The sequence below is a fragment of the Branchiostoma floridae genome, chromosome 7 (assembly GCF_000003815.2).
Source record: "Branchiostoma floridae strain S238N-H82 chromosome 7, Bfl_VNyyK, whole genome shotgun sequence".
Taxonomy (NCBI): domain Eukaryota; kingdom Metazoa; phylum Chordata; class Leptocardii; order Amphioxiformes; family Branchiostomatidae; genus Branchiostoma; species Branchiostoma floridae.
This window is the reverse complement of record NC_049985.1, coordinates 8,934,242-8,958,324: the sequence shown is the minus strand read 5'-3', so window position 1 is coordinate 8,958,324 and position 24,083 is coordinate 8,934,242. Positions and strand designations below refer to the sequence as shown.

Genomic DNA, 24,083 nt, shown 5'->3' with positions numbered 1-24,083 from the left:
GGTAAGAATGTGAATCTTTGTTCCTGCAGTGTCATGACACCCATCTCCTATTTATTTGGATTGTCGAGCAGTGTTGTGACAGTGTACTGCTGATAATGGTATGAAATATTTGATAGATAGGTGTTGCTGCAGACAATATGGATGACCCTACAGTGTCTGTGATCTGTAACGTTTAACACTTACAAAAGAAATTGATTTATAACACTGCATGATGGCAAAATGTCGCCACAAAAAAGGTTATTAGGTCAGTGGGACATGATAATTTATGAACAAATGTCAACAGAGGATAAACTGGATCTAGAGAGTGAGTTGTGTGACAGAGAAGTGGCTTGTCAACAGACAATAATGGGAGTTCACCAATTGCACTTCCAACAAATTTAAACCACGTTCTTTGGAAATTGGTTGGGTACTATCCAGTCTACCTTGTTTTTGTTCGCCATATCTCATTGTTTTTGCAGTCTGCAAAGGATGTCATCCATAAAATTGACTTGCTGTGGCCTTATAATGTGCTTGGAGAGACAACCGCAAATTGATTTATGTCGCAGGGGAGGGGAGGTATCAAATCGGGTTGTGTAGGTTATCTGGCACGTTTCTTATCTGTGTCAGCAATCAAGGATAGGTCACGACTGTTTGGTGGGCGTACTTGTTTGCCTGAGGTATAAATTCCGAGAAACACGTACAAATGATATTCGATATGTTTGTGTGGTAACAAGTTCGTGCAAGTCCGACTATCTACAGTAACAAGCCCGTGCAAGTCCGACCATCTACAGTCGTTGGAAAAAAGCTCATGCCGTGGAAGAAAAAAAACGCCTGTGTCATTTGTAAATGTAAGCTAAATGAATTACATTCTTTTGTCAAATGGTACATGATAAAAGTGAAAAAAAATTTTCTCGTTGTCGGCAGGATTCGAACCTGCGCGGGAAGATCCCAATGGATTTCTAGTCCATCGCCTTAACCACTCGGCCACGACAACTGCTTGTTGGCCTGCCTGCCATCATAAAGTCTTATACCGAAATCAGTTTTTATGGAATAAATGCGTTTGTAAGCGCCAATTTTCAGTTTTTAAGTATGACTTTTCAAGTAAATTCATCAGAAAAGAATAATAGGATGCATATTACCCTATATTTTACACGTTTACAGTGTTTTTAAAAAATAGTGACATGCGGACTCAATCAGTACTGCAGCCTACAGCAATTTGATGGCTCAAAAGCGAGCTCTAGCAGGAATGGTAAGAACTGCAGGTTGGTGGCTAGTATTGCATGCGAAGGATACGGTCAATGGATGGTGTTTTTCACGCAATCCATTGCATCTACTTTCCATCTCCAACGATCAGACTATTCTTTTCTTTTCTTTTCCCAGAGAAAAAAGTTGACCCCAGCTTGGCATCTACATTGAACAGATCCAGTGGCCCAATACAATAGAGTAAACATACACGTTACATGGTTACAATTGAGGCATTCACCCAGCTACATGCTTTAGCACAAGCCAAAGTGGAAACACCATGCATGCACAAACAGATGGTGCCAATTTCTGCATTCACTGTGAATGCATTTAAGTTTGCAGGGATTTAATTTCGCAGAGGCGAGTAAAATTGAGTTGTTTGTTGATATGTATAGCTGTAGTCACATATTGTAATGGAAAAATGTTTGAGGTGGTTTTGAGTTGGCAGTGAAGCCTCCACGAACTGATGGCAGCCTGCCCCTTCGCCTGCCAGTATTATCATAGGCCTTAGGCCAAGGAATTCTCATAGAACCACCCGTGCTTAACTGCACTGGTAACCAAATGATTTTTATTCCCAACCTGGCCTTCCAGTATCATCAAAGGCCACAAGCCAAGGAATTCTCGTTGAATCCCTCGTGCTGAACTGCCGAGGTTGGTGTTCAAAGTACATGAGTGTGACTCAAATGATCTTCATTCCCTACTTAGCCGAACTCCCCTATGACTATTCGGCCAGACAGGAGAGTGATAGACACTAGCACATTCCCCCGGTTTTGTCATTCTTTTACCTTTTCCCTTTGCCACAAACAAGAAACACATGGACACTTCAATATGACTGGATAGTTTTCTTTATTTTTTCCATAATTGGTACTGTCTGAGCAGCTTCCTGTTGTTGCTGCTTGTCCAGGTGTTTGTTGTTTACTGAGGTGGTGGCATCTCCTCCTGGTGCCAGCTGCAAAAAACAAACAAAATAACAGGTGGAATGTTAGCTATAGGTGAAAACAACATCAGGAAAGGAAAGTGAACTTGATATCATTACTCCGCTAACCACAATTACTAGGGAACAACACAACTTTTATTCATTCAGTGATTAATACGGAGGGAGGGGGATGTCCTTGGTAGGACACAACAACGACGAGTGCCACCATGAAGAGATAGACACCACAGAAGTTGTTGAAATCGAGGGAAAAGCATCTAACAGCTTACATTGGAGGCCCGCCCATGGCAGGTGCCCCCATGGCACCTGGCTGGACAGGTGCACCTGCAGCGGCAGCTGGGGCCGGAGCACCCTTCTCACCCTTCTGCTCGGATGATGGGCCTGGAACAGAAATCACACACACATTTGAATCAGTAAACACAGTATTCATTCAGTATTCATTCAACAGAGCAAAGCTTTCTTTTTCAATGTGATTGGATGTGTTCTTTGTTGAATAAAATCAACAGATAAAATATCAAAAGTCACTCGCACTCACATTTCTACCAAAATGGTATTAGCTTATCCAGTGTATTCACTAATGGGTGTCATTTTAACAATAAACAATACTACTACTACTACCTTCAGTCTATGCAGACTATGGACTTATCCAATAAAGCCCCCAAATATAACACTCCAATGGATGTTTATGTTTCTGCATTTAGTTCTTGGTCATACTAACCTGATGGCATGATCTCATCTTTAGGCTCCACGATACTGACGTGGTCAGGCAGAGGTTTCTTGGGGCCAGTCTTGCCAGTTGGGTCCCACGGCAACATGATCTTCACCTTGATGCCCAGGACACCTGGATACAGCAGGGAGAAGGTATAAACAGGTTGTAGATAATACATAGTGATAACTCTTTGATTCAAATAAAGACAAATTTGTATTTACCATCCTCAAGGCATTCTGGGATTGACCATTATAATATGTCCCAAGCAATATCATATAATCCCAATATTCCAAAAAGCAGTTATAATTTTATCCAGTTGCTTGGGTAACTGCTTTTTGGCATATCTTATTACCTGGATGTCTACTCTTCATCGACATATCCTCTGATAGTATAATATACTAGTGTGACCATAGAATGTAAGCATTGCTTTAGCTTTTACACTTGTTCCTGTCACAGTACTGCTTTTGTTGAAGAATGTCACATTGAAGTTTCACTTGTTAACAACAATGTGGCTTAAGATTTAATGAGAATGCTTTTGCCTCACCTTGGCGCAACATGACGTGTCTGACAGCAGAGTCCACGTATGAGTTGGCGGGTTCGCCGCTGTGGATCATCAGACCATCCACAAACTTCATGGACTTGGCACGCTGTCCACGCAGCTTACCCGACACAACAACCTCACAACCCTTGGCGCCTGACTCCATGATAAACCTCAGCACACCATAGCACGCCCTGTGGTGGAACATGGGGTTTGCTTTAATTAGTAACTGTTAGTTTATAATAAATTATCATTGTTAAATACTGTGACAACATGATTTCTATTATTTTTGTATGGTTTGACCCCATGAGTTCTATGTTACACTGAATGTGCGTTTTTTAAGATTAAACGAGGTCACAACAATATCAAAGTATAATCTAACTTTTATTATGTCATTTAATACACAAACTGGCATGCTACTCAGGATGTATCGTTATATACAATTGAATGGTACATGCATGGGTCATTGAGAGGAATTTTAATCGTAATTTAATGATATAGAAGACAAGAATTGTGTATTACTAATAATGTAGCAACTTAGTCATTCTAACAATGTTTGATTAAGGCTATTGGAAGTCATTATGATACAGGTGGGTAATGAAACAGAGAAACAAAGGATTGAGTCATTCTAACAATGTTTGATAAAGGCTATTTGAAAACAGCAGCCATCAAACAGGTGGGTAGTGAAACAGAGAAAGGATTGATTCCATACCTTCTGACAGCAAGACCACCGAGTAGCTTGTACCGAAGAGACTCAGCCTGGGCGATGGCACACAGACCACGCTGGGCAACCTTCTCAGCATACAGCTATGGTGGGAGGAAAGGAATATAACTGTCAGTGACAGATCATAACAGTGCACAGGTGTGAAGTTCAAGTGTTAAAAAATATAAATGTATCATGTCTACTTACAAGAAATGACACATAGACGTATGACAAATAATTTATAAGACATTTTGATAAGCCTATATTAGTAAAAAATAAGATACAACCTTCTTCTTCTTCTTCTTAAAGAGTCTATCAGAATTTTCTCGTTTTAATAACTGTTATACTTATACTAGAAAGAAGACCATAACTTTCCGTAAGTTTGTAACACAAATTGTATACATTTTGTCACTTTACCTCGACAGTGCCCTCGGCGAAGCCAAAACGTTTCTGTACCACTGAGGTGAGCTCGCGGATCCGACGACCCTTCTCGCCTAGAACATTTTGTGTGCGAGTCGCTAGGATGATGATCTCAGTCCGTGTGGGGGTTACACGGACTTCCACGCCACTGTAGCCATCCTCGGCCAGCTCACGAGTTAGAAACTCGTTCAATTCAGCCTTGAACACTCCATCCGCGACGAACTGCGGGTGCAAAATGTGACATGTTACCAACCATAATCCGACTCATCGGGCCACGAGAAAACATTCTATCAACCTCTTAACTGAACATCTAGAGAAACAAAGGCCTTGGCAATAACATCATAGTAATATTTATTGGCAATCTCCTCAAATAAGGACATAAATCGAGCATCAATGTCACACATACCTTCCTCTTCTTGGAAACCTGGACCGCCATTTTGGATGGACGAGGAAAGAGAAAGATTCCCGGATGTGCGACCCCAAATAACCCCCATTAGAGACTGGTAGAAACCATTATAGATTTGGGAGCTTTTGTTTATTTTAAGTTTTAATATTACGTTATGTTTTATGTTTTTAGCAATATGCCTATTGGAATGATCTGACATATTGAATTCAAATATTTGTTTTTTTGCATACATTAGAGATTTTAAATCGTAAGTGGAGTATTGTATACAAATTTATACATTTTAAAACTAAATTTCCCTATCTTATAATGGGTATTTCCACAGGTAGAAGTCCATGATCTACCCTCCCCACTATCTCCCACCACACACCTGCGGCTCGGGAAGTGCCACGCAGATTGTTAACGTGTGGTGAACCAATCTTCTCTATGTTTTCTGCTTTATTCATCTGCCTACAGTTAGCACAACTGCTAGGCAATGGATCCTTCTCGCCAGACGTTCTTGGGGCGGGGGCGGGGCAAACGACAGCCGGCGGGAAGCGGGACCGACAGGGCAGGATCGCAAGGAGGCGGCCGGGGCAGGGACCAGTGGCCCTCCCATGGCGGGGGAGACATGTTCGGGCGGGCCGATGTAGGGGGAGGCGGTCCTGGCCCGGGCAGAGGGCGGGGGGAGTCAGGAGGGGCGTGGGGGCAGGACAAGCGCAAATCTGGGGGCCGGGGCAAGAAACAGAAGCGTTCTGAGCAAGGGAAACAAGGTTTGATGTTTATTCATTCATTTGTTCGTTCGTTCCTTCCTTCATTCATTCCCTACCTTTCATTCACTTCCTTTCTTTCTTTCATTTATTCATTCATTCATTCACCCATTCATTCATTTTTTCATTCATTTATTCAATCATGTTCATTCATTCACTCACTCACCGATGGGTTTATTCATTCATTCATTTAATAGAAAATAATAGAGTTATTCAATGCAACTTGATAGATCATATTAGATGAATCAATCAATCCTGGCCTCTTGCATTCAGATCTATTGTCATTTGTATCCTTGTCAATCTCTGGCGGTCATCATTTGTATGAGCCATAGAAAGAAAAAGAGTGTTATTCTACATGGCTGATAGAACTCAAGCAGTGGTCGTTAACGGTGAGTGCTCGGACTTTGTCAGTGTGGAATCTGGCGTTCCACAGGGCTCTGTTTTGGGCCCCTCGTTATTCCTGATCTACATCAATGACCTACCATCCACCCTGAACTCACCATCGCGCCTGTTTGCTGACGACACGGCAGCTTACAAGGCCATCACTTCCCCTAAAGATCAGGATCTCTTACAAGAAGACCTTGAGCGGCTTGCCGAATGGGAAAAGATGTGGGACATGACCTTTCATCCTGAGAAGTGTCAGACGCTGCGTGTGATGCGGAACAGGACTGTCATCCAGTATGACTACCGACTTCACGGTCACACCTTAGCAACGGTTCCCAGTGTCAAGTACCTAGGCGTTACCTTCACAAAAGACCTTACGTGGAAAGTACACATTAACAACCTGTGCAACAAAACCAACAAGACCTTGGGCTTCTTAAAGAGAAATCTAAAAATCAATTCTAGGCGCATCAAGGAGTTGGCGTACAAAACGTTTGTACGCCCCATACTTGAATACGCAGCAACGGTATGGGACCCTTACACACAACAGGACATTGATAGACTGGAAGCAGTTCAGCGAAGAGCGGCACGTTTTGTGATGCGGCGGTACCGCCGCACCTCCAGTCCAACTACAATGTTAGAAGATCTGCAATGGAACAGTCTACAGGCCAGAAGGAAGTCTGCCCGCCTTACCATGCTTTATAAAATAAAACATACCATTGTCCACACAGAAGGGTTGAGAGGAAAACTACAACCCGCCCCAACCCGAGCGAGACGTTCTCATGACAGGCAGTTGGTTCGACCTGTCTGTAAGACATTGTACCGTAAGGCCTCTTTCTTGCCGCGCACTATAAGTGATTGGAACCTGCTACCACAAGTGGCTGTCGAAGCCTCTACCACTGACACGTTTGTGTCAATGGTCTCCGAGCGTATGTGACAACCTAAAACCTTGGCCGGTGGCCTCGACCCTTGACCACCCATAAGCGACAGAATAATCAACGAGATGATTGCGGTCGCTTCAACCGGAAGAGGAAGAGAAGAGGAAGAAGAGGCTGTTAGTTCTAACACATCAATGTAAATCGCTGTAACTTTTCTAGTATTGCAGTACCAGGGAGTACATGCAATCATTTGTCTTAGCTATAGCAAGAAGATGTTGAAAAAGGATGTCATCCAACATACCTTTAACACACCATCATTGTAAATGATCACTGTAATTTTTGTAATGGGGAGCTCTCTCAAATATTTGTAGGAAAAGCATGTCATACTGTAGGGGCTCAAGGCAAGAAGCACACCATTGTAAACCCCTGTAATTTTCCTAGCAGAGAGTGATCCTCAGCTGGACTATGATGCAGCTGTGAGGAAGATGGAGGCAGCACAGAAACAGATGCAGGAGTCGGCCCAGCGCCACCTGGAGCAGTACGAGGACTCGTCTGAGGAGGAGGAACTCGACAAGGAGAAGATTCTGAGTTCTGCTGTGCAGTCCTATAACCAGGCACTTGGTAATTATCAGTTGCTATTCAATTACTACTGCATGTAAATTGAATATATGGACTCCAAAGACCTTTTCTTTCAATTTAGCAATTGGCTAGTTAAGTTTCTACTTTAGCTCTAGTCAACAACAACGTTTGTGTGTGTGTGGCACTAGAAACCACCTGTGTAATTTGTAGCTTTTACCAGCTAATGTGAAAATTTTATAACATGATATAACAGAAAGACAATCTGGCTAGTAGCCAGAATGAAGACTGTAGTCCAGACTTTGATTCCACGTGCATAGGACCCCAAACTTAAGCTTAGATGCAGTACCGGTAAATAACTTTGCATCATTTTTTTTATCATAGTCATCAGCATAATGTATTTATGATAATTTTATGACAGTTCTGCCAACCATATAATATCTATTACATTCTTTTAAGTGAATATCACCGAAAAGTTGCAATGATAGACCAACTGCAATTGACAATATGTATAGGTGACAGAATTTGTGTTAATAGCATATTTTTGTTGTCGCAGGTTCTGAGGAAGATGCAGACTTGAGCCATGTTAAGCAGCACCTTGTGCAGACGTGCCACTCTGGAGCAGCCGTCTGTCTCATCTGCATTGCCACCATCAAGAGAAATGAGCCGGTCTGGGTTTCCTCTTTTTCCATTTTATCTATTGTTTTCTTAGAGATGTTTTCTGCATTGAACTTCATCTGCATGTATTAATGTATAACTTGCTTGGTCTGAAACTACATTGTGTGACAAGTCTTGACAGGAATAAGAGGCAGAAAGAGAGAGGAAAGACTGTAACATATAAACATGTACATGTATTATTGTTTTCAGTCATAACCCTCTAAGTCACTAAACTGAAGAATAATGTAGAGATTTACATCATATTCTAGTAATTGTGTATGTCTCTAGACTTTTGTTTACTTCTTCATGTTGTATGAAAAAATGGTTTACCTGTCACTGTCATTTTGTGTTGCTATTCTGGCTAGTAATCACAATAAAGTTTCCCCTACTTCCCTCCTGCAGGTGTGGAACTGCCGTCTGTGCGCGTGTATGCTGCACCTACAGTGTATCCAGCGGTGGGTGAGGGACGGAGTGACACAGACGTCCCTGTTGTCAGACGAACACTTTCCTAACAGGGACATCCCATGGCAGTGGTGAGTGGTTCTACTCATAGCTTCATCAGTTTTGTATGCTTTGGGTTGGGCCATTTGTTGTCAATAAGTTAATGATGTGAGGTAGAAGAGGGGAAATTGCTTGACATTTCTATAAATGTAAAAATAAAGTCATACACTTTTTATATCCCACAGGGCTATAGGGATGACTTACTAATGGTACATCTACTCCAATATCTGTATCAACCCTTAGCTTACTTACCTATTGTCAAAGTGGTCCTCGTCAACTGACTGACAAACACTAGATACCTATCACAAAGGCATTGTAGGTGTAACAAAGTACATTTCTATACTTTGAACAGCCCAAAGTGCAGACATGACTACAGCCAGGCTGAGACTCCCACCAGATACTTCTGCTTCTGTGGTAAAGTGGTGAGTTGAACATTACCTCTGTAACACAAAACATTATATAAATTCTACCCACTGTACACAGATGTTTATCTATCATATATTTATACTTAAAGATCTCACTCATGGGTTTATTGAATTAGTCACCTTTCCTGTGTTTTCTCTCCCATAACAGGAAGACCCTGAGTTTGACCCTTGGCTGGTTCCCCACTCCTGTGGACAGACCTGTAGCCGTGCACTACAGCCAGAATGTGGCCACAACTGCCTTCTCCTCTGTCACCCAGGTGGGCTATACATTAGAGCTTGGTGTTGTTCATTGTGGAGGGTCGTCAGTCATTTGTTACCTTCAAAATAAAAAAGATGTCTGTGTGTGTACATTTCTGAACAGTAACAATAACTAACATACAGTGAATTCTGACAATATATTGTGAACTGTAACAATTTGTTTATGAAGATCTCTTTGCTGTAAAGTATGTACCTGTAGTGTGTTCAATTGTCATCTCCCTCTGTGATAGATATAAGATGAAGATGAAGATATGAATTATGTTCTTTGCACAAACAATCATTATGAGGTTGTAAACTATATATTATTATTAAGGTAGAAAAAGCCAGTTGTTCTCTAGTTCACTGTGAATCTTCACTATTTTGCAGTCACCAGTCATCCAAGGTGATGCCTAAATATGCAGATATTTATCACTATTATAACACACAAAGATATAATGTTTTGTTTCTACAGGACCATGTCCCCCCTGCCCACAGATGGTGAAGAGCACATGTTACTGTCGGAAGAAACCACCTGAACCCCGCAGGTGTGCAGCACGGGAGTGGTCCTGTAGCCAGGTGTGTGGTAGGAAGCTGCCCTGTGGTCTGCACACCTGTGGACAGGTGTGTCATGCAGGTGAGGTCACCATTCAAGGAGTTCTCAGTATACTTTTTAAAAGCACAATGTCAAAATGATCATTCAATTGACAAACACATCTGCATTTTCATACATGATATCAGGAACATTTTGCTTTTTACCTTTAAAAAAGGAGGAATTGGAAGTTTTTCTTTCTTCCTTCAGTGCCCATGATCATCATGTTGATTATTATGGCACGGTCCTTATTTAACATCCTATCCGAGGGATGTCATGACAGGATCCTGGGACCTTAGGGCTCCGGATCAAACATGTTGCCGTTATGCCATACGACCCACGTTTTCAGTCTTACTGTAATAGCCCTAGTGCTGTGGGAAATGGTACCTTGTTTAGTACATGACTGTGTTCCCCTGTAGGAGATTGCCCACCCTGTAGTAAGGAGAGCTCCCAGCCCTGTCAGTGTGGGCAGAAGTCAGCTGTCAGACCCTGTGCTGAGCCTACCTGGCAGTGTGACAAGGTAGTCATTTTATTTTTTTCTTGAGATTTGAGACTTTATTTGAAAATCCATTAGTGATGTTCCCTATAACTGGACATACCACATGACTAAATTGAAAATCTTCCTGGACTGTATCTGTATCTGGCAGTGTGACTAAGGTAGTCATGGCAACTACATATGTTACTACTTAAGAAAGTGTTATGTGTAGAATGAATGCTCGTCAAGATATGAAAAAAGACAACAGAAATTTGCAAGGCTGCAGATTTTATGTAGCATTTCCTTCCTTTCTTTAAGCAGTTTTCACTATTCAAAATTTATGTGTTGAATGTTTGCTTATCTTTCTTGTTTGTGCCTAGGTGTGTGGGAAGCCTCTAAGCTGTGGTTTCCATACTTGTGAAAAGGTAGGCACCACTTGGGCCTTGTGACGACTATTCTGTTATTGTGCACTACATGCAAATGTAATTGTGTGAGTGTTTGCTAGTTTTTGTTTTGCAGTGCATATACAATGTACATACTTTGGGCTATTTTGTTATTTACGTAGTGGACTTTCTTTTGTGAAAGAGATGAGGTACATTGTATAAGAATATGAATTGACAAGAAGATATAGGAGTCAAGCAATTTAAATGATAGTTGGAGTACAGAATTTTTTTCTTATTTTTCCTGATGATGAATTGTGAAACGGTTTTATAAACTTAAGGTTTTTACTACTTTCTATATACCTAAGGTATGTCACAGTGGGGCATGTGGGCCCTGTCCCAGGACTGGGAAGAGGACCTGTCCATGTGGGAAGACAGGTAAGAGTTATGTAGCAATAGATAGGGACAAGAGTGGGCCAATGAGAGGACAATTAGATAGCAGGTTTTCCTTAGCCTTTTGTTTAGCTTGGGGAAAGCTGAGTTGTCAAAGGTTCAACTTTCATGGTTTCTTTTAAACTGTACACTGTTTTGTTTGCGAATACTATAAAGATTTGGAAAACAAATTAAAGTCTTTAACAGTTTGTAATGATATGTTAACTAATATCTTCAGAATGAAGGTACATTTGGAAAATTACACAGGTTTAAGTATCCATTGTGTTTGTTTGTCTTGTATGTCTTTGTCCACACCATGTAGTGATCATCGGACACATGTAATGTTAATCAAACCTTATTTGCATAATTGATAATGAACTACAATTAAAGAAGACATACAAGAAAAGGAGGTATGAGATGTTTAGACTCTTTCGACTCTAAGCATTGGAGTGAGTTGATAACTAAATGTTCTGTGTGTTTTTTAGTGTATTCTGATCTGTCTTGTACTGAGGATGCACCAACATGTATTGACACCTGTGGGAAGGTGAGTGCAAGTGAATTGTTTGCTTAAGTATATCAAATTACTGCTCATTTTTCATTACTTGGTTTCATTTTGATCATGAGTGATGGTTTTTGTCTCAAAACTGTTGCTCTGGGAACAATTCATCTTTAAAAAAGACATGAAACTTGATGCAGTATGATGTACTAAAATGCATAAACAATTCTTATTGGTATTTCAGGAGCTGTCCTGTGGTAGTCACTTGTGCACGGACAAGTGTCACTTTGGGCCTTGTGGACAGGTAAGCACTTTTGTACCTTTCAGTTGACGCAAAATCTACACAAACCCTAACCCCAAGTTTTTATCACACTTACCACTATGACCTTCAAAATATACTATCTTCTTCAACATCTAGACATAGTAAGTGTCTTCTCCTCAATGTGTTTTAAAGCCAACTTCTTTTTATCTGTCATTTTAAGGTACATGTACTTTGCATACTCTGTTGTCAAGATTAAGAAAATTCACAGTACCTAGATTCTAGATTGTTGTCAAATTTGTCAGTGTTGGATAATGAATTCTTCTGCAAAACGTTCCCAAGTAACTTACCCTGTAATGCCAGTGTCTACAGTCCCCCAGTCAAAGCTGAAACTGTATGTCCTATGGGTATGAACTGCTCCTTTATTTTTTTGCCAGTGTTGGGAGATGGCGACCAAAACTTGTCGGTGTGGCCAGAGGAAGAAATCCCTGCCGTGTAACAAGGAGTACCTATGTGAGACCAGGTGTACCAACATGCGCAACTGCCAGCGCCACCAGTGCCGAAGGAAGGTACTTGTACTGCTCTGCACAGTATTTTATGTCATATCTTATATACATGTACGTAATAAAGTTTGATATGGGTGTTCCGGACAGGGTGGTAACCTGTGTCACAGGCTTCTACTGTTATCACACAGGCTTCCATCAGATAGTTTGAACACACTCCACAATTGGCACTATCGAAAATTCAAATACCAGACTCAGACATTAGAATTACTGCTGTTACAATTTTTGTCTTCAAGGGCACGAAATTTTCTGGCACATTTTGCATTGAAACGTATTATCAATGTTCTCACCAGGAATTTTTCACAGCGTCGGGCAGGGGTCCCGGGGGCTGCCGAAGGCCCCCGGGGCGGGTCCAGGGGCAGAGCCCCGGTGGGGGGACCCATGGGTGCGAACCCCCCGGGAGCTCTTGCCTTATTTTAGGCTATTGAGAAGGCTTATTTTATCATTTTTTTAGGGCCATATCTACGATAATCGCAGCAGTCACTTAAACTTGTCTTCAGCAGTTTGACTTTGACGTAACAATATTTCGGGTCAAAGCTTCACAGACAACTAAAAACTCATAAACAACAAACTTTACTCAGCTCAACAGTACTTAAAAATATTGTCCTGGTTGCCATCCGAAGTTGAAGCGCTTGTTTATAGCGCTAGTATCGCTGTTAGCCGCCGTGCCGTACGACTGTTGTTGACGGTCTCCCTGCGTCGCCGCCTCGCCGTTAGAGTTTAGACGATATTCCCACGGACATGTTTCAAGAAAATACCCGGTAAAAACCGCTATTCCGCGTCAGATTCCATTCTTTAAAACATGTGGGACTCAGTGTTACAGTCTAATAAATATTTCGTAGAAGCACCGCTGTGGGAAAGAAGGTCCAAGGAATGTAATATTACGTAGCATGAAGTTCGCTGTAAACTTGCACACGGCACATGACTGAAACTGTAAACAACAGCCGCGTTTGATTGATAGCCGGCGGCCCTTTGATCAAATCGGAAAGATGCCGACACTGCCCTGGCGGTTTGTGGGCGGGGCCACACGGGGCTTGTCGGCGAAACTAACGCCCGGGTTTTACATACAAACTTTAATACGATGGTTTGTATCTTACGAATGCCGATACAGAGCTTCAAATTTAGAACAGGAATTTTGGGAAAGCGACCCACTCTTGCTCCAGAATTATGTCGGAAAGAATTGATTCTATTTCCCGCGCTGAAATAAAAATTACGCAACTATCAGTAACAGCCTATGTTGGTCAACCAAGCTTCCCAAATAAGGACATTCCCCGGGAACTGGCTGTTCCGCGGAGGGATCCCACCCCACTGATCACTCGCAGCACACGCGCTACTCATTTTATATTTTTTTTTTGCACGAACGCAGGGCGGCACACGCAAAATTTAGAACAGGAAATTTTGGAACGCGACCCGTTCTTGCTCTAGAAATGTGTCAGAAATAATTGCTTCTATTTTCCGTACTGAAAAAGAAAGACGCAACTGCCGCGAGTAACAGCCTCTGTTTATCAACGCCGCTCCCTTATGCACATCGGCTGTTCCGGGGAGAGATCCAACCCCGCTAATCACGTGCGGGCAAGGCCCTCTCGCGTCTGTGTTTACATTTCCGCGCGCGGGAACGCAAGGGGTGGGAGGGGCTGCCGGCTGCGAGACAGCGGTACGGCGGGCCGGTGCTGTAAAACACCTCCCTTCGAGTCGATAACTTCCTGAAACAGCGAAGGCGCGTGCTTGGCGCGTGCCTATGTATTTTTACTACGATATTTTTCTTTTATTCCCCATTTTTTTGCCGCTACGCTGAATGAAAAAGCAGCGTAGCGGGCGTTTTACAGCGTCATTTTTCCAGCCCACAGCGTATCGGCCCGCTATGCTGAAAAGGCCTGGCGAGAACACTATCTTAGTGGGTATGACATAAATAAAATACAGCTTGGTCCCGGCCCTCCCGGCCCTCGGGTTGGATTGCTCTCCCTTCAGTCGGATTGCTGATCCTACCCACAGTCAGGCTAATACCTCTGGTGATACTGAATTCTCCATGACTTATTCTATGTATCCCAGTGCTGTGGTGGTCAGTGTCCACCCTGTGACCAGAATTGTGGCCGGTCCCTGAACTGCAGGAATCACAAATGTCCAACAAAGTGTCATCCAGGTGAGAGCTTTATCTCCAAAATATTTCTGATATCTAACCCCAAATGAGCATGAAATGTACTAGCTCTGAATATCTTGAATGTTTTGACCCTTTGAATGATATAACATTGTCCTTAGTCAATGCCAGGTCTTAGAAATAGAATACGTTCCAAAGGTAGACAGTCCATGGGCCAGAGGACATATCAGTGTGAAATTTGGCCAATGGACTAAGTCAATACATTTTCTTTCAGTTTAGTGCTTTAATCAGGTTTTATGCAACTACAAATACATTTCTAACTACTGCTCTGCCTGCCCCCCTCCCCAGGCCAGTGCTACCCCTGTAATGAGACCGTGGACATCTCCTGTCACTGCGGCTTTACTGTCATCACTGTGCCCTGTGGGAGGAAGAGGGGTGCCAAACCTCCCAAGTGCATGCAGCCATGCAGGTAACAGAACTGGTCACACTTATTACCAATCCTCTGATAGGAATGCAGTGAACTTTGAACTTGAACAATGAACTTTATTGCACAACAATGTACATTGCAGCAACTATTACACAGCGTACAAAACAAAAGGAAAAACTTAACATCCTAGTTACTATAACAATGAGGGTTAGCATAAGTTTTGATATCATGTTTCAATCAAGTAATACATGTAATTGTGAGAAGTTTATGTATCCTTACTGTAGTTTCCTTATGAACTGCAGATGATGAGGATCACTTCCTGTTTAGGTTTCACTTTACTGCCAAATTAGTAATGAGTCACGCCATCTATGTTTACATGTACAAAATGTACAAGGGTAATGTTAACACTAGAAACATCGACTATGAAGGACTGCCAACATTTACTTTTTAATATAACATGCAGTGATTTTGATACAAACCATCTTATTAAGTATCACAAACATCACTCTAACATTTCCAGAAAGCCTCCAGACTGCCACCACCCCCAGCGTGCACCCCACCCCTGCCATGCCAACGACTGTCCGCCCTGCCGGCAGAGGTGCTGTCTGCCCCTGCCTGGCTGTTCCCACATCTGCCCTCACCCCTGCCATACTGCCGTCAAGGTTCTACAGAAACCTCAGGTGGGTTCAGGACCTTGTAAGTTGTATGATGTAAGCAAAGGAGTTTTGATACTGTGAATACAGAACTTTTCACGGTGGTTATATGTTTGCAGTTTTTGCGTCGTCAATTTACCGCAAACGTAAGACCGACGAAAACATTTTTCGATGGCAGTAGGAGACTTCTGTGCACTGTGCTACCGCAGACTTAAAACCACTGCAAACAGTCCTTTTTCCCACTACCGCCAATTTGAAAGTAGATCCCGCGAACTCAAATACATTTACAGTAATTCTGTAGACTCTTAAGGAAATAGATACATGTAAGTGCATTGAAAGATTAGCATGATAGCTGTGAAAGTTGAATTGATTGTCTTTCTTGATTCTCAGGTACAGGTAAAGGGCCTGCTTTCCAAATGGGGCCCAAGTGATGTATAATCAACATGATTGAATTCTTAATGCTAATTAGCAGATAGGACCGAATATGATCCGTACATGTGTCTTAGCCTCTTGAATTTAAAGTGGTAAGAGAAAAAAATGACATCACAAAGGTTTGTAGTATATGGCGCATGGCCTATGTTGTGCATGTGTTCCCTTATCATTAACCCATCATTACAGCCTGACTGCAATTTAGTGTAAGGGCCGGTTTACACGAGGCAAAAATTGACTTGTCCTAAAAATGTCCTACGACGTTCGACGCACGGCATGTGTCGTAGGACGCTTTTTTGCCCTCGTCAAAACGAAGGTGCCACACTGTGGCGCGCCGCAGCATGTCATTTTCATTTTCTGTCTCTTTTTTTTTTCGCAAAAAAAAAGCGTCCTAGGACACACGCCTCGCATCGAACATCATAGGATATTTTTGGACAAGTAATTTTTGGCCTTGTGTAAACCGTCCCTAAAAGTCTCTGCTGTTGTTACCAGGGGAAGCGTGCGGGTCCATGGGAGCCTGTACTTCAGCCGGTCCTGACAGTGGTCAGGTTTGACTGTCCACCCTGCCAAGTACCTCTCCCTGTGTAAGGCTACATTCTACTCACACACTCATGTTTTATGTGGTAGTTACACTTTAAGATACAGCAAGTCAGTTGGTTCATTGCCGTTATTGTAGTTAAACCCATAAATCTTGTAGCCTGGTATCCAGCTGTATTGTAGCTCCCGAGTCTCTTCTGTCGTCTGTGGAGAGGACACAAGAGACCCGGGAGCTATAATACGGCTGGATACCAGGCTATAAATCTGTGCTGCAAACGTGTACCAATCTGTAATTGAACACATCAAGCGTATGCACATTCATTCAAGGACTGTTGCTTTATAATTTGATGTTTATTTGCGTAGAGCTTGATGAAAACTAATGGCCATGTTTCATTTTATTGTCTTTGCAGACAATGCTTGGGAGGACATGAGGTGAGTTAAAGCTAATGATAAACCGTCATTCTCAAAGTCTTGATGTGAAATAAAGCAATTTTGTAGACCAGTTATTGCTGTTTTAAAGAACACTGTAGAGTCAATTCCAAGTCACCGAGATGGTTTTGAAATAATATTTGTAATAAGTTTGAACTATTTTGAGTAAAAGAACATTTCAGTCACTTAAGTTTGAAATTGTTCAAACATTTCAAAATGAAAGTTTAAACATGTTTGAACCTTTTTATATTTGTTGGAACATTTGGGAAAGTAATGATATAATTATCTCTTTATTTAGAACAATTTTCAAACATCTATGTGTTTTTGTTACTGTTCCGACATGTTCCAACATTTTGTGTCATTTTTTCCCTCCATAAAAACTTTTATTGACCCCATAAACAAAGCTGCTAAGCTTGGTCCTTTGTTTGGCTCTTATGTTTTTAGATTTTCTCTAGTATACACTGGTGAGTCTTTTGTGAGAAGGTGGCAGACAGACATAATTTCCTGCACTTGGCAGGGATGTGTGAATTGCCCTCTTCCCAGCCCACTGACCCAGTTTCATCATATTGTTTCCATGTTCGAACATGTGATCACAAATGATGCATCTATGTTGGAACAGTTTAGAAAATAACAGAAATAATGTATTTGATTTCCAAAATGTTGGAACAAAAGGCAAGAAACACCCTCTCGGTAATATGGAATCGACTCTAGTAGATTTATGCATTTTCTTGGTTTGTCATTGTGAGTAGGCCTGACCTTTATGAAAGGAGATTAGATTCAGGATCTGAGTGCTGTAAGGTTAGATTACCTTTATCCGTGGGACGAGGGATGGTGGTTTCACATTAAATTATTTTGAAAATGCTGCAGTTTGAAACCACCGTTTGTTGACTTGGTATCCAAAAGCCTGTTTTTAAATACAACATGGGATATAAGTTACCCCATGGATAAAGGTTAACTAGCATTGTTCTTTATTACCCATGTACTCCATAGATTAGCCCGTTACCCTGCAGCCAGGCCAGACCCTTCCCATGTGGACGACCTTGTGGGCGGCGACTCACCTGTACCAACCACACCTGTTCGAAAATATGTCATCTCGTCACCATTGTTGGGGATGACCCTTCACAGGTATGTTTATATCGCATTTGCAGGGGATAGTACTGTAAATGCATTTCAGTACACCGGCATTCATTCTCAAAGAAGCTGGAAAATGGATTAATGGAGTGCTAATGGTGGTTTCAAGTTGATGGTATCATCATACACTGATATACCGGTAGTCACATATTGTAATGGAAAAATGCTCTCAGTTGTTTTGAGTTTGGGGTGAAGTGGCCTCGTGAAAACTGGGAACTTGAAACCACTGTGAACATTTCTGCATTTATAGGACGATCTTGGAGGACAATAAATGTCAGATATGTCAGAGCTCAATGTAGTGCAGTATCTCCAGTGACAGAAAGATGGCGCTTTTTTAACATTTTTGACTTGTATTTTGTCCCAGATAGATGGAATGATGCAACAATAATGAAGTAGACTTTTTTATTGGGATGTTTTTGCATAACATTAGACATGTTGTACTAAGCATACACTTTTGCACATGTTTTGCAAACACTGCGGAAACCTATTTTCTACCATGAAAATGAGTGAATTTACTGTAAATAACCTTCTCCGCTGTCCAGGCTGGTCCCGAGTGTGAGGTGTGTGAAGAAGGGTGTGGTCGGCCCCGCCCAGAGGGATGTGTGCACCCCTGTCTCCGCCCCTGTCACCCCGGCGACTGCCCGCCCTGTGAACAGATGGTGCGCCAACCCTGCCACTGCAAGATCATCCAACTCTTCATTGAGTGCAGGTGGGGAGGGGGGCAGCAGGGTTGTGGTACTTTCACACCTGCGACCATTATGGACTGTAACTGTAACTGTCGCGAGTGTATGTTCTGAAGTGATTGGTCATCAGTATTTATCCTGAAGAAGGCAACAGTGGTCATTGAAAATTTGATCTGTGTGCACATGTGATATGTTGGAAGAAATTTATTTATTTATTTGGATTCTCCACACTGGAGGGTACGGCGGAACAGGTGTCAAAAGACACCTTTTCGAAGCCGCCATAAGCATTGTACTATGATTACTACCAACACAGATGAGTGTCCATGATACATTGTGGACCTTTTTATAGAGCTTCCAGGATTGATCATGTCTTTCTTATAGGACTTAACTAGTAGTATAAAGTAAGTTGGATTCAACAATACGTCATCTTTTACTGAGATAGTTGCTGATGACAATTCAGTAATTACCATTGTATGCAACTCTATTTGAAAGATAAAATCGTAGTTAGGCACAGATAAAAGATGTTGTCTTTCTAGTGACTCGTTACAAAAATCTGCTGACCCTAGCCCTTTTTTTGCGGTTGTCTGCCGAAAAGAGACTTCAAATTAGACTTCCTGTGTTGGTACACTGTTCATCTGTTTAATTATTGTGTAGTGTTGCAAATACAAGTGCCCTGATGCAGTTCCGTTTTACATCATATTTGTTGGACAAAATCTAAAAAGGGAATCCATACCCACCAAACCTGTTTTTTTTTTCAGTGACATAGTTGGATACACATCATTAATTTTCCTTAGGGCTGACAATTTACTGCATGGTCGCTCACTTTAGTTTAAAAGGTTTGACACATTAAATAGACAAACCTTCATGACATGTTTGTAAGACGAATAATACTGACAATGTTTAAAGTGACATAGCCTTCAATTGTGTTGCTGCATGTTTTTGCCAGTTGGATGATGACACAGAAATGTTGTCTTCTCCGCAGCAAATGGACAGCTGCCGATGACAAGACAAGACAAGACCTCCTGAGCTGTCAGAGCCCCTGTCCCAAACTGGTCTGTCTACTCTGAGACTCTTTGTTTCAACACCTGTTTGAGTTGCTATGGCATTAAATTCATACTTAGTGCGCAGTGCTTTGTTTCGCTGCTGTCAAAGGTCCCTTGATGAAGTGGTCTTCTGACAGCCGACACAATGCAGTGTCAATTAGGAGAAGGTATGTCCATTTAACCCCAGGGCTAATTACAGAAAACTGTATAATACCGGGCCAGGGCTTACATGTCATGTGTTGCTGGGTGAGTGAGGTCACATGAAATACAGACTATTTTTCAAACTGGATCGTTATGAAAAGAATAACTTCTAGTACACAAACTCTTTGTTCTTTACCTCAACCTGTTGCGAAAAGGTTGCTCAGTTATTGCAAAAGTGGTACATGTATGAACTAAGTAATAAATGTTGTATAGGCATTTTCAAATAGTTGAAAGTACTGTAAATTGTAATACATTAAGTATTGAGATTGCCACAAGGTACCGGTGTACTTCTAGACACTTCATTCAATGACTGAAAATTTAACAGTGGCTACCTAACCTCCAATTGAATGGTATATCATTCATCTACACGTAGATCTACTTAATACAGATGAACTGTGGGACTTGAACTGCAAGATTTTGACTATATACAGCTCAAAAAACGCCTTCCATTCCTTTAAGTTAGTTAGTAATCTATCTGTCCTTGTCGTATGACATTATTTAAAGCATACCCACAAAAAATATGCCTAGAGCTTTCATGGCGGGAGACAAAGCCTATTAAAAAGATTACATTGGAAGCAATCGAGATGTAAGACAGCCCTACAGGGGTGGTTTACATGTGCAATTAGGTATCCAGATTATATGTTAGCTTTCTAAAGCTACAAGACTGTCGTGAATCAAAACTTTAAGGACACTGATATTTGCAATCAGTCATTGATATCAAAGCTTGTTTATTGACGAAACATTTCTTGACTGTCCACGTTTGTTGAGTTGTAAGAGGCATGTGTTGTGACATGTGTTGTCCTGTTGTTCCTGCCCCAGTTGTCTTGTGGACACCAGTGCACCCAGGTGTGCCATGCTGGGAACTGCCCCGGGCCAGAGAACTGCAACCGTAAAACCAACATCCGCTGTCCGTGTCGCAGGAAAAAGAAGGTGACAGCTGTCTACAAGAAACGATATATCTGGATATTCTTCATAGTTGCAAATAGGAAATTTAGCGCAAAAGCAAGGGACTGCTTTGTCCTGCCATATGTAGATGTAGAAAAGCGACTGAAACAGAAATCCGGTTTTGATGGATGTTAACTTATAGAACTAGAACCAGGTTATTCAGGAAAACACAGTTCCATGGACAATGACTGCAATGGGCTTTGTTCTACTCTGGTCAAAAATTATATGTTAGGCTAGAGATTGCAATTTGGGTTTCAGTTGGCTGAGATTGTGATATACGTTATGCAAATTACTACCTAAAATGCTAGAATAGCCTTTGTTACACTACTTATATGTGTCAGGCTAGAGATTGCAATTGGAGTTTCAGTAAACTAAAATTGTGATATACGTTTCGAAAATTACTACCTAAAATGCCAGAATATCCTTTGTTAAGATAATATGGTGGAGATAACAAATGATGCAAATGCATAAATGATGTGCAATGAAGACCATTTTAGCATAAAGATACAAGTGTAGAAGTATGATCTAATATTCACTGCTGGCTTCAGTGTTGATATTCTGTAAATGCATTTAAGTTCGCGGGGATTTAATTTTGTGATAGCAGGAAAATGGACTTTTTGCAGTGGCTTTAAGTTCGCGGTAGCATCATGCACTGTAGTCTCTTACTGCCATGGAAAAATGTTTGCGGTGGTTTTAAGTTCGCGGTGAAGAGGCCACTGCGAAAACCGCGAAGATTAAACCACCGCAAAAGTTTCTGCATTTACAGTAATACTGCAGGAGTCATTGGTATGTTTTGTTTTAATTAGCCTTATTGTAAATCATCTCAGTGGGGACAGATAGACTGTGGTATGCCAAGGTCAGACAGGCTATTAACATGACCCCATTTTCCTCGGGTATCCATGGCGAAGATGTCACCTGATACTTGTGTCATGTTGAAGGCCTACTGCTTTTGGGTACTGTAGACTCAACCAAATCAACATGAAACAAATTCTTGTAAAACTTTACTATAGATAACTGTGCACTGACAGAAGCTAGCTTTCAATGACCCCCAAAGTACTTAGATATTGCAGTTGGGAAAGTGAAATGATGAAATTCAAACTTTATTAATGTGTAATATTTAATTTTATATAGGATGTGCGCTGCAGTGCCTTGCAGAAGGGAGAGGCCAGGTTGGAATGTGATGACATCTGCCAACAAGTCAAAGATGAAAAACAAAAGGTAAGTGTAGAAGTATAGTCATGTCAGAGAAGTGTGGGTCACTCACTCACTATCCATTGTTTGATTATACTGGCCATGGGATCTCTGACACAGGGATAGGCAGCAGTCAGCTAGTTGAGAGCTGAAATAAAGAGTCGTAAATCAACATTTTCTGTGACCATTTAATCTGATCATTTTGATATGAGATGCTGCCCTTTAAGAGCATCTTTGTTAATAGAGCTTTTTCAGTGTCTGTATATCATCATCTTCCTGTGTCTCTAACACAGGCAGCTGAGCTGGAAAAGGAGAAACATGAAGAAGCTGAGAAGCAGAAACAACAGGTCAGTATACATCTTACATGGGCCTGGAATATATTCTGTACTTATGGTGGTGGCAAGGTGGCTGTGATAGAGTTGTAGAGTCAGAAGGTTTTGGGTTTGAATCCCTGGCAGGCAGGTAGGGTAATGTTAAGCGTTGTCTCGGGAATGGCACTTTGCACCTATCTCTTCACTTGACTCAGATAAATATGAGTGCATCATTTTGGTACATCTTGTCAGATTGGGGAGAACCACACCTCAGGCATGATACACTTACCAGACAGTGTAGGGGTCCATCCCGGTGTGAGTGGTTCAAACCTTGCAGTTTGCTTCTGGGTTGACATATTGAGACGGTGATAGTCACTTGTTATGGCAAATCTCAAGAAAGTAGAAAATGGTAGCAAAAGACAAATAAATACTCCCCTTGCAGGAGAGTCAGGTCACAGAGGTCACAGACTCACAGTTCTTGACTTTCTGTCCCAATCAGGAAGAGCTGGAGGAGTTCCAGCGTAAGATGAACAAGAGGCGACGGCAGAGGAAGCAGAGGTCGGAGGTTGATGAGAAGATCCCGTGGTACCGGGACAGGAAGACTGTCGCTCTTCTGGTCTCCATGGTTACGGTGCTGCTGTTTGCTATCATGTATCAACTTACTTCTGACTGATAGATGAGCTTTGCTTGGAACAGATCTTGCCTGTAGTAAAAGTTTCTATATTTAAGTAGAACAGAACAATGTTGAACTTGCACCTCAGTATCCGCAAACTGCATTTAACCCTTTGTCTAGACATCTTCATATGATATAATGAAAGTAGTAATATATTTATTATGGTCAAGAATTATGGCATTTTAGCATTGGGTAATTTTAATGATGTCTTTCTTTGCTGTCCAGTGGTGTATGAAATGACAGGCTGTCAGAAGTATGTTGAACATAGAATTGATTAAGCCCACACCAGTTCAGAAACTGTGATTAATTGTTCAAATTTTTCCATACATGTATTTTGCCAGCCATATATGCTAGTATCAAATATGAAGTATATAAATAAGATAAAAGCAGGAAGACTCACATGTTTGAAATTGGTTCATGTTAAGTGAATACCTCATTTGGGTGTTGGTTTTTGAATGCTTCTGCTTGTGACAATGTTGATATATCAGAACAGGTATGTTGTTGTATGTTAGAAATTACTTTTTGATGTAACAAAATGAAGAAACTTAAAATGGTCTCAATTTCTTGAGTTTTTACATGACATTGTGAAGTTGAAAATAAATTCACTTAGAAGCAAGAATTGATATTTTAGGTCAGTATTCAGTTGTGTTCAATGTTCAGAGACCTGGAAGTTTTGTCTGTGCCTATATCCATGACAATATTCAAGTTTTGTGTCACATCAACAGTTCTTGCAACATGTTTTCTATTGCTTTGCACTGTTTCTATCAATTTTTTTCATATGCCTTAACTCTGTACCACATGAATTGTCA

The 24,083-nt window shown here is 41.4% G+C and overlaps 2 protein-coding genes and 1 non-coding gene across 4 annotated transcripts; 1 reads left to right on the top strand and 2 right to left on the bottom strand.

Moving 5' to 3' along the window:
* Positions 1-891: 891 nt before the first annotated feature.
* On the bottom strand, positions 892-973 carry Trnas-aga. The gene has a single exon. It is a non-coding gene; the product is annotated as a tRNA-Ser (tRNA).
* Positions 974-2,048: 1,075 nt separating this feature from the next.
* LOC118418821 (40S ribosomal protein S3) lies at positions 2,049-5,069 on the bottom strand. The gene is made up of 7 exons (XM_035824878.1): positions 4,932-5,069; positions 4,523-4,747; positions 4,115-4,209; positions 3,409-3,596; positions 2,874-2,996; positions 2,425-2,536; positions 2,049-2,170 (listed from the first exon to the last, which is right to left on the bottom strand). Exons 1-7 carry the CDS (start codon positions 4,959-4,961, stop codon positions 2,137-2,139), a joined length of 807 nt encoding a protein of 268 aa, XP_035680771.1. The 5' UTR covers positions 4,962-5,069; the 3' UTR covers positions 2,049-2,136.
* Positions 5,070-5,252: 183 nt separating this feature from the next.
* On the top strand, positions 5,253-24,032 carry LOC118418820 (NF-X1-type zinc finger protein NFXL1-like). 2 transcript variants are annotated; one of them, XM_035824877.1, is made up of 25 exons: positions 5,253-5,680; positions 7,381-7,557; positions 8,069-8,181; positions 8,572-8,702; positions 9,023-9,092; positions 9,244-9,352; positions 9,805-9,966; positions 10,341-10,441; positions 10,777-10,821; positions 11,145-11,214; positions 11,694-11,752; positions 11,949-12,008; positions 12,401-12,532; positions 14,576-14,666; positions 14,970-15,090; positions 15,569-15,728; positions 16,623-16,714; positions 17,078-17,099; positions 18,087-18,221; positions 18,770-18,936; positions 19,893-19,962; positions 20,974-21,084; positions 22,231-22,317; positions 22,584-22,637; positions 23,101-24,032. In XM_035824877.1, exons 1-25 carry the CDS (start codon positions 5,404-5,406, stop codon positions 23,272-23,274), a joined length of 2,790 nt encoding a protein of 929 aa, XP_035680770.1. In that variant the 5' UTR covers positions 5,253-5,403; the 3' UTR covers positions 23,275-24,032. The 2 variants fall into 2 exon arrangements, with proteins under 2 accessions (XP_035680770.1, XP_035680769.1); XM_035824876.1 differs by having other exon boundaries at positions 7,378-7,557.
* Positions 24,033-24,083: the final 51 nt, after the last annotated feature.

Coding starts and splice junctions, on each gene's coding strand:
- LOC118418820 (XM_035824876.1), top strand. CDS start 5,404: ATGGATCCTTCTCGCCAGACGTTCTTGGGGCGGGGGCGGGGCAAACGA. Junction 9,353..9,804: donor CCTTCTCCTCTGTCACCCAG/GTGGGCTATACA, acceptor TTGTTTCTACAG/GACCATGTCCCCCCTGCCCA. Junction 19,963..20,973: donor AGAGCCCCTGTCCCAAACTG/GTCTGTCTACTC, acceptor TTCCTGCCCCAG/TTGTCTTGTGGACACCAGTG.
- LOC118418821 (XM_035824878.1), bottom strand. CDS start 4,961: ATGGCGGTCCAGGTTTCCAAGAAGAGGAAG. Junction 4,210..4,522: donor TCGCCGAGGGCACTGTCGAG/GTAAAGTGACAA, acceptor CTCCCACCATAG/CTGTATGCTGAGAAGGTTGC. Junction 2,537..2,873: donor AGATGAGATCATGCCATCAG/GTTAGTATGACC, acceptor TTTCTGTTCCAG/GCCCATCATCCGAGCAGAAG.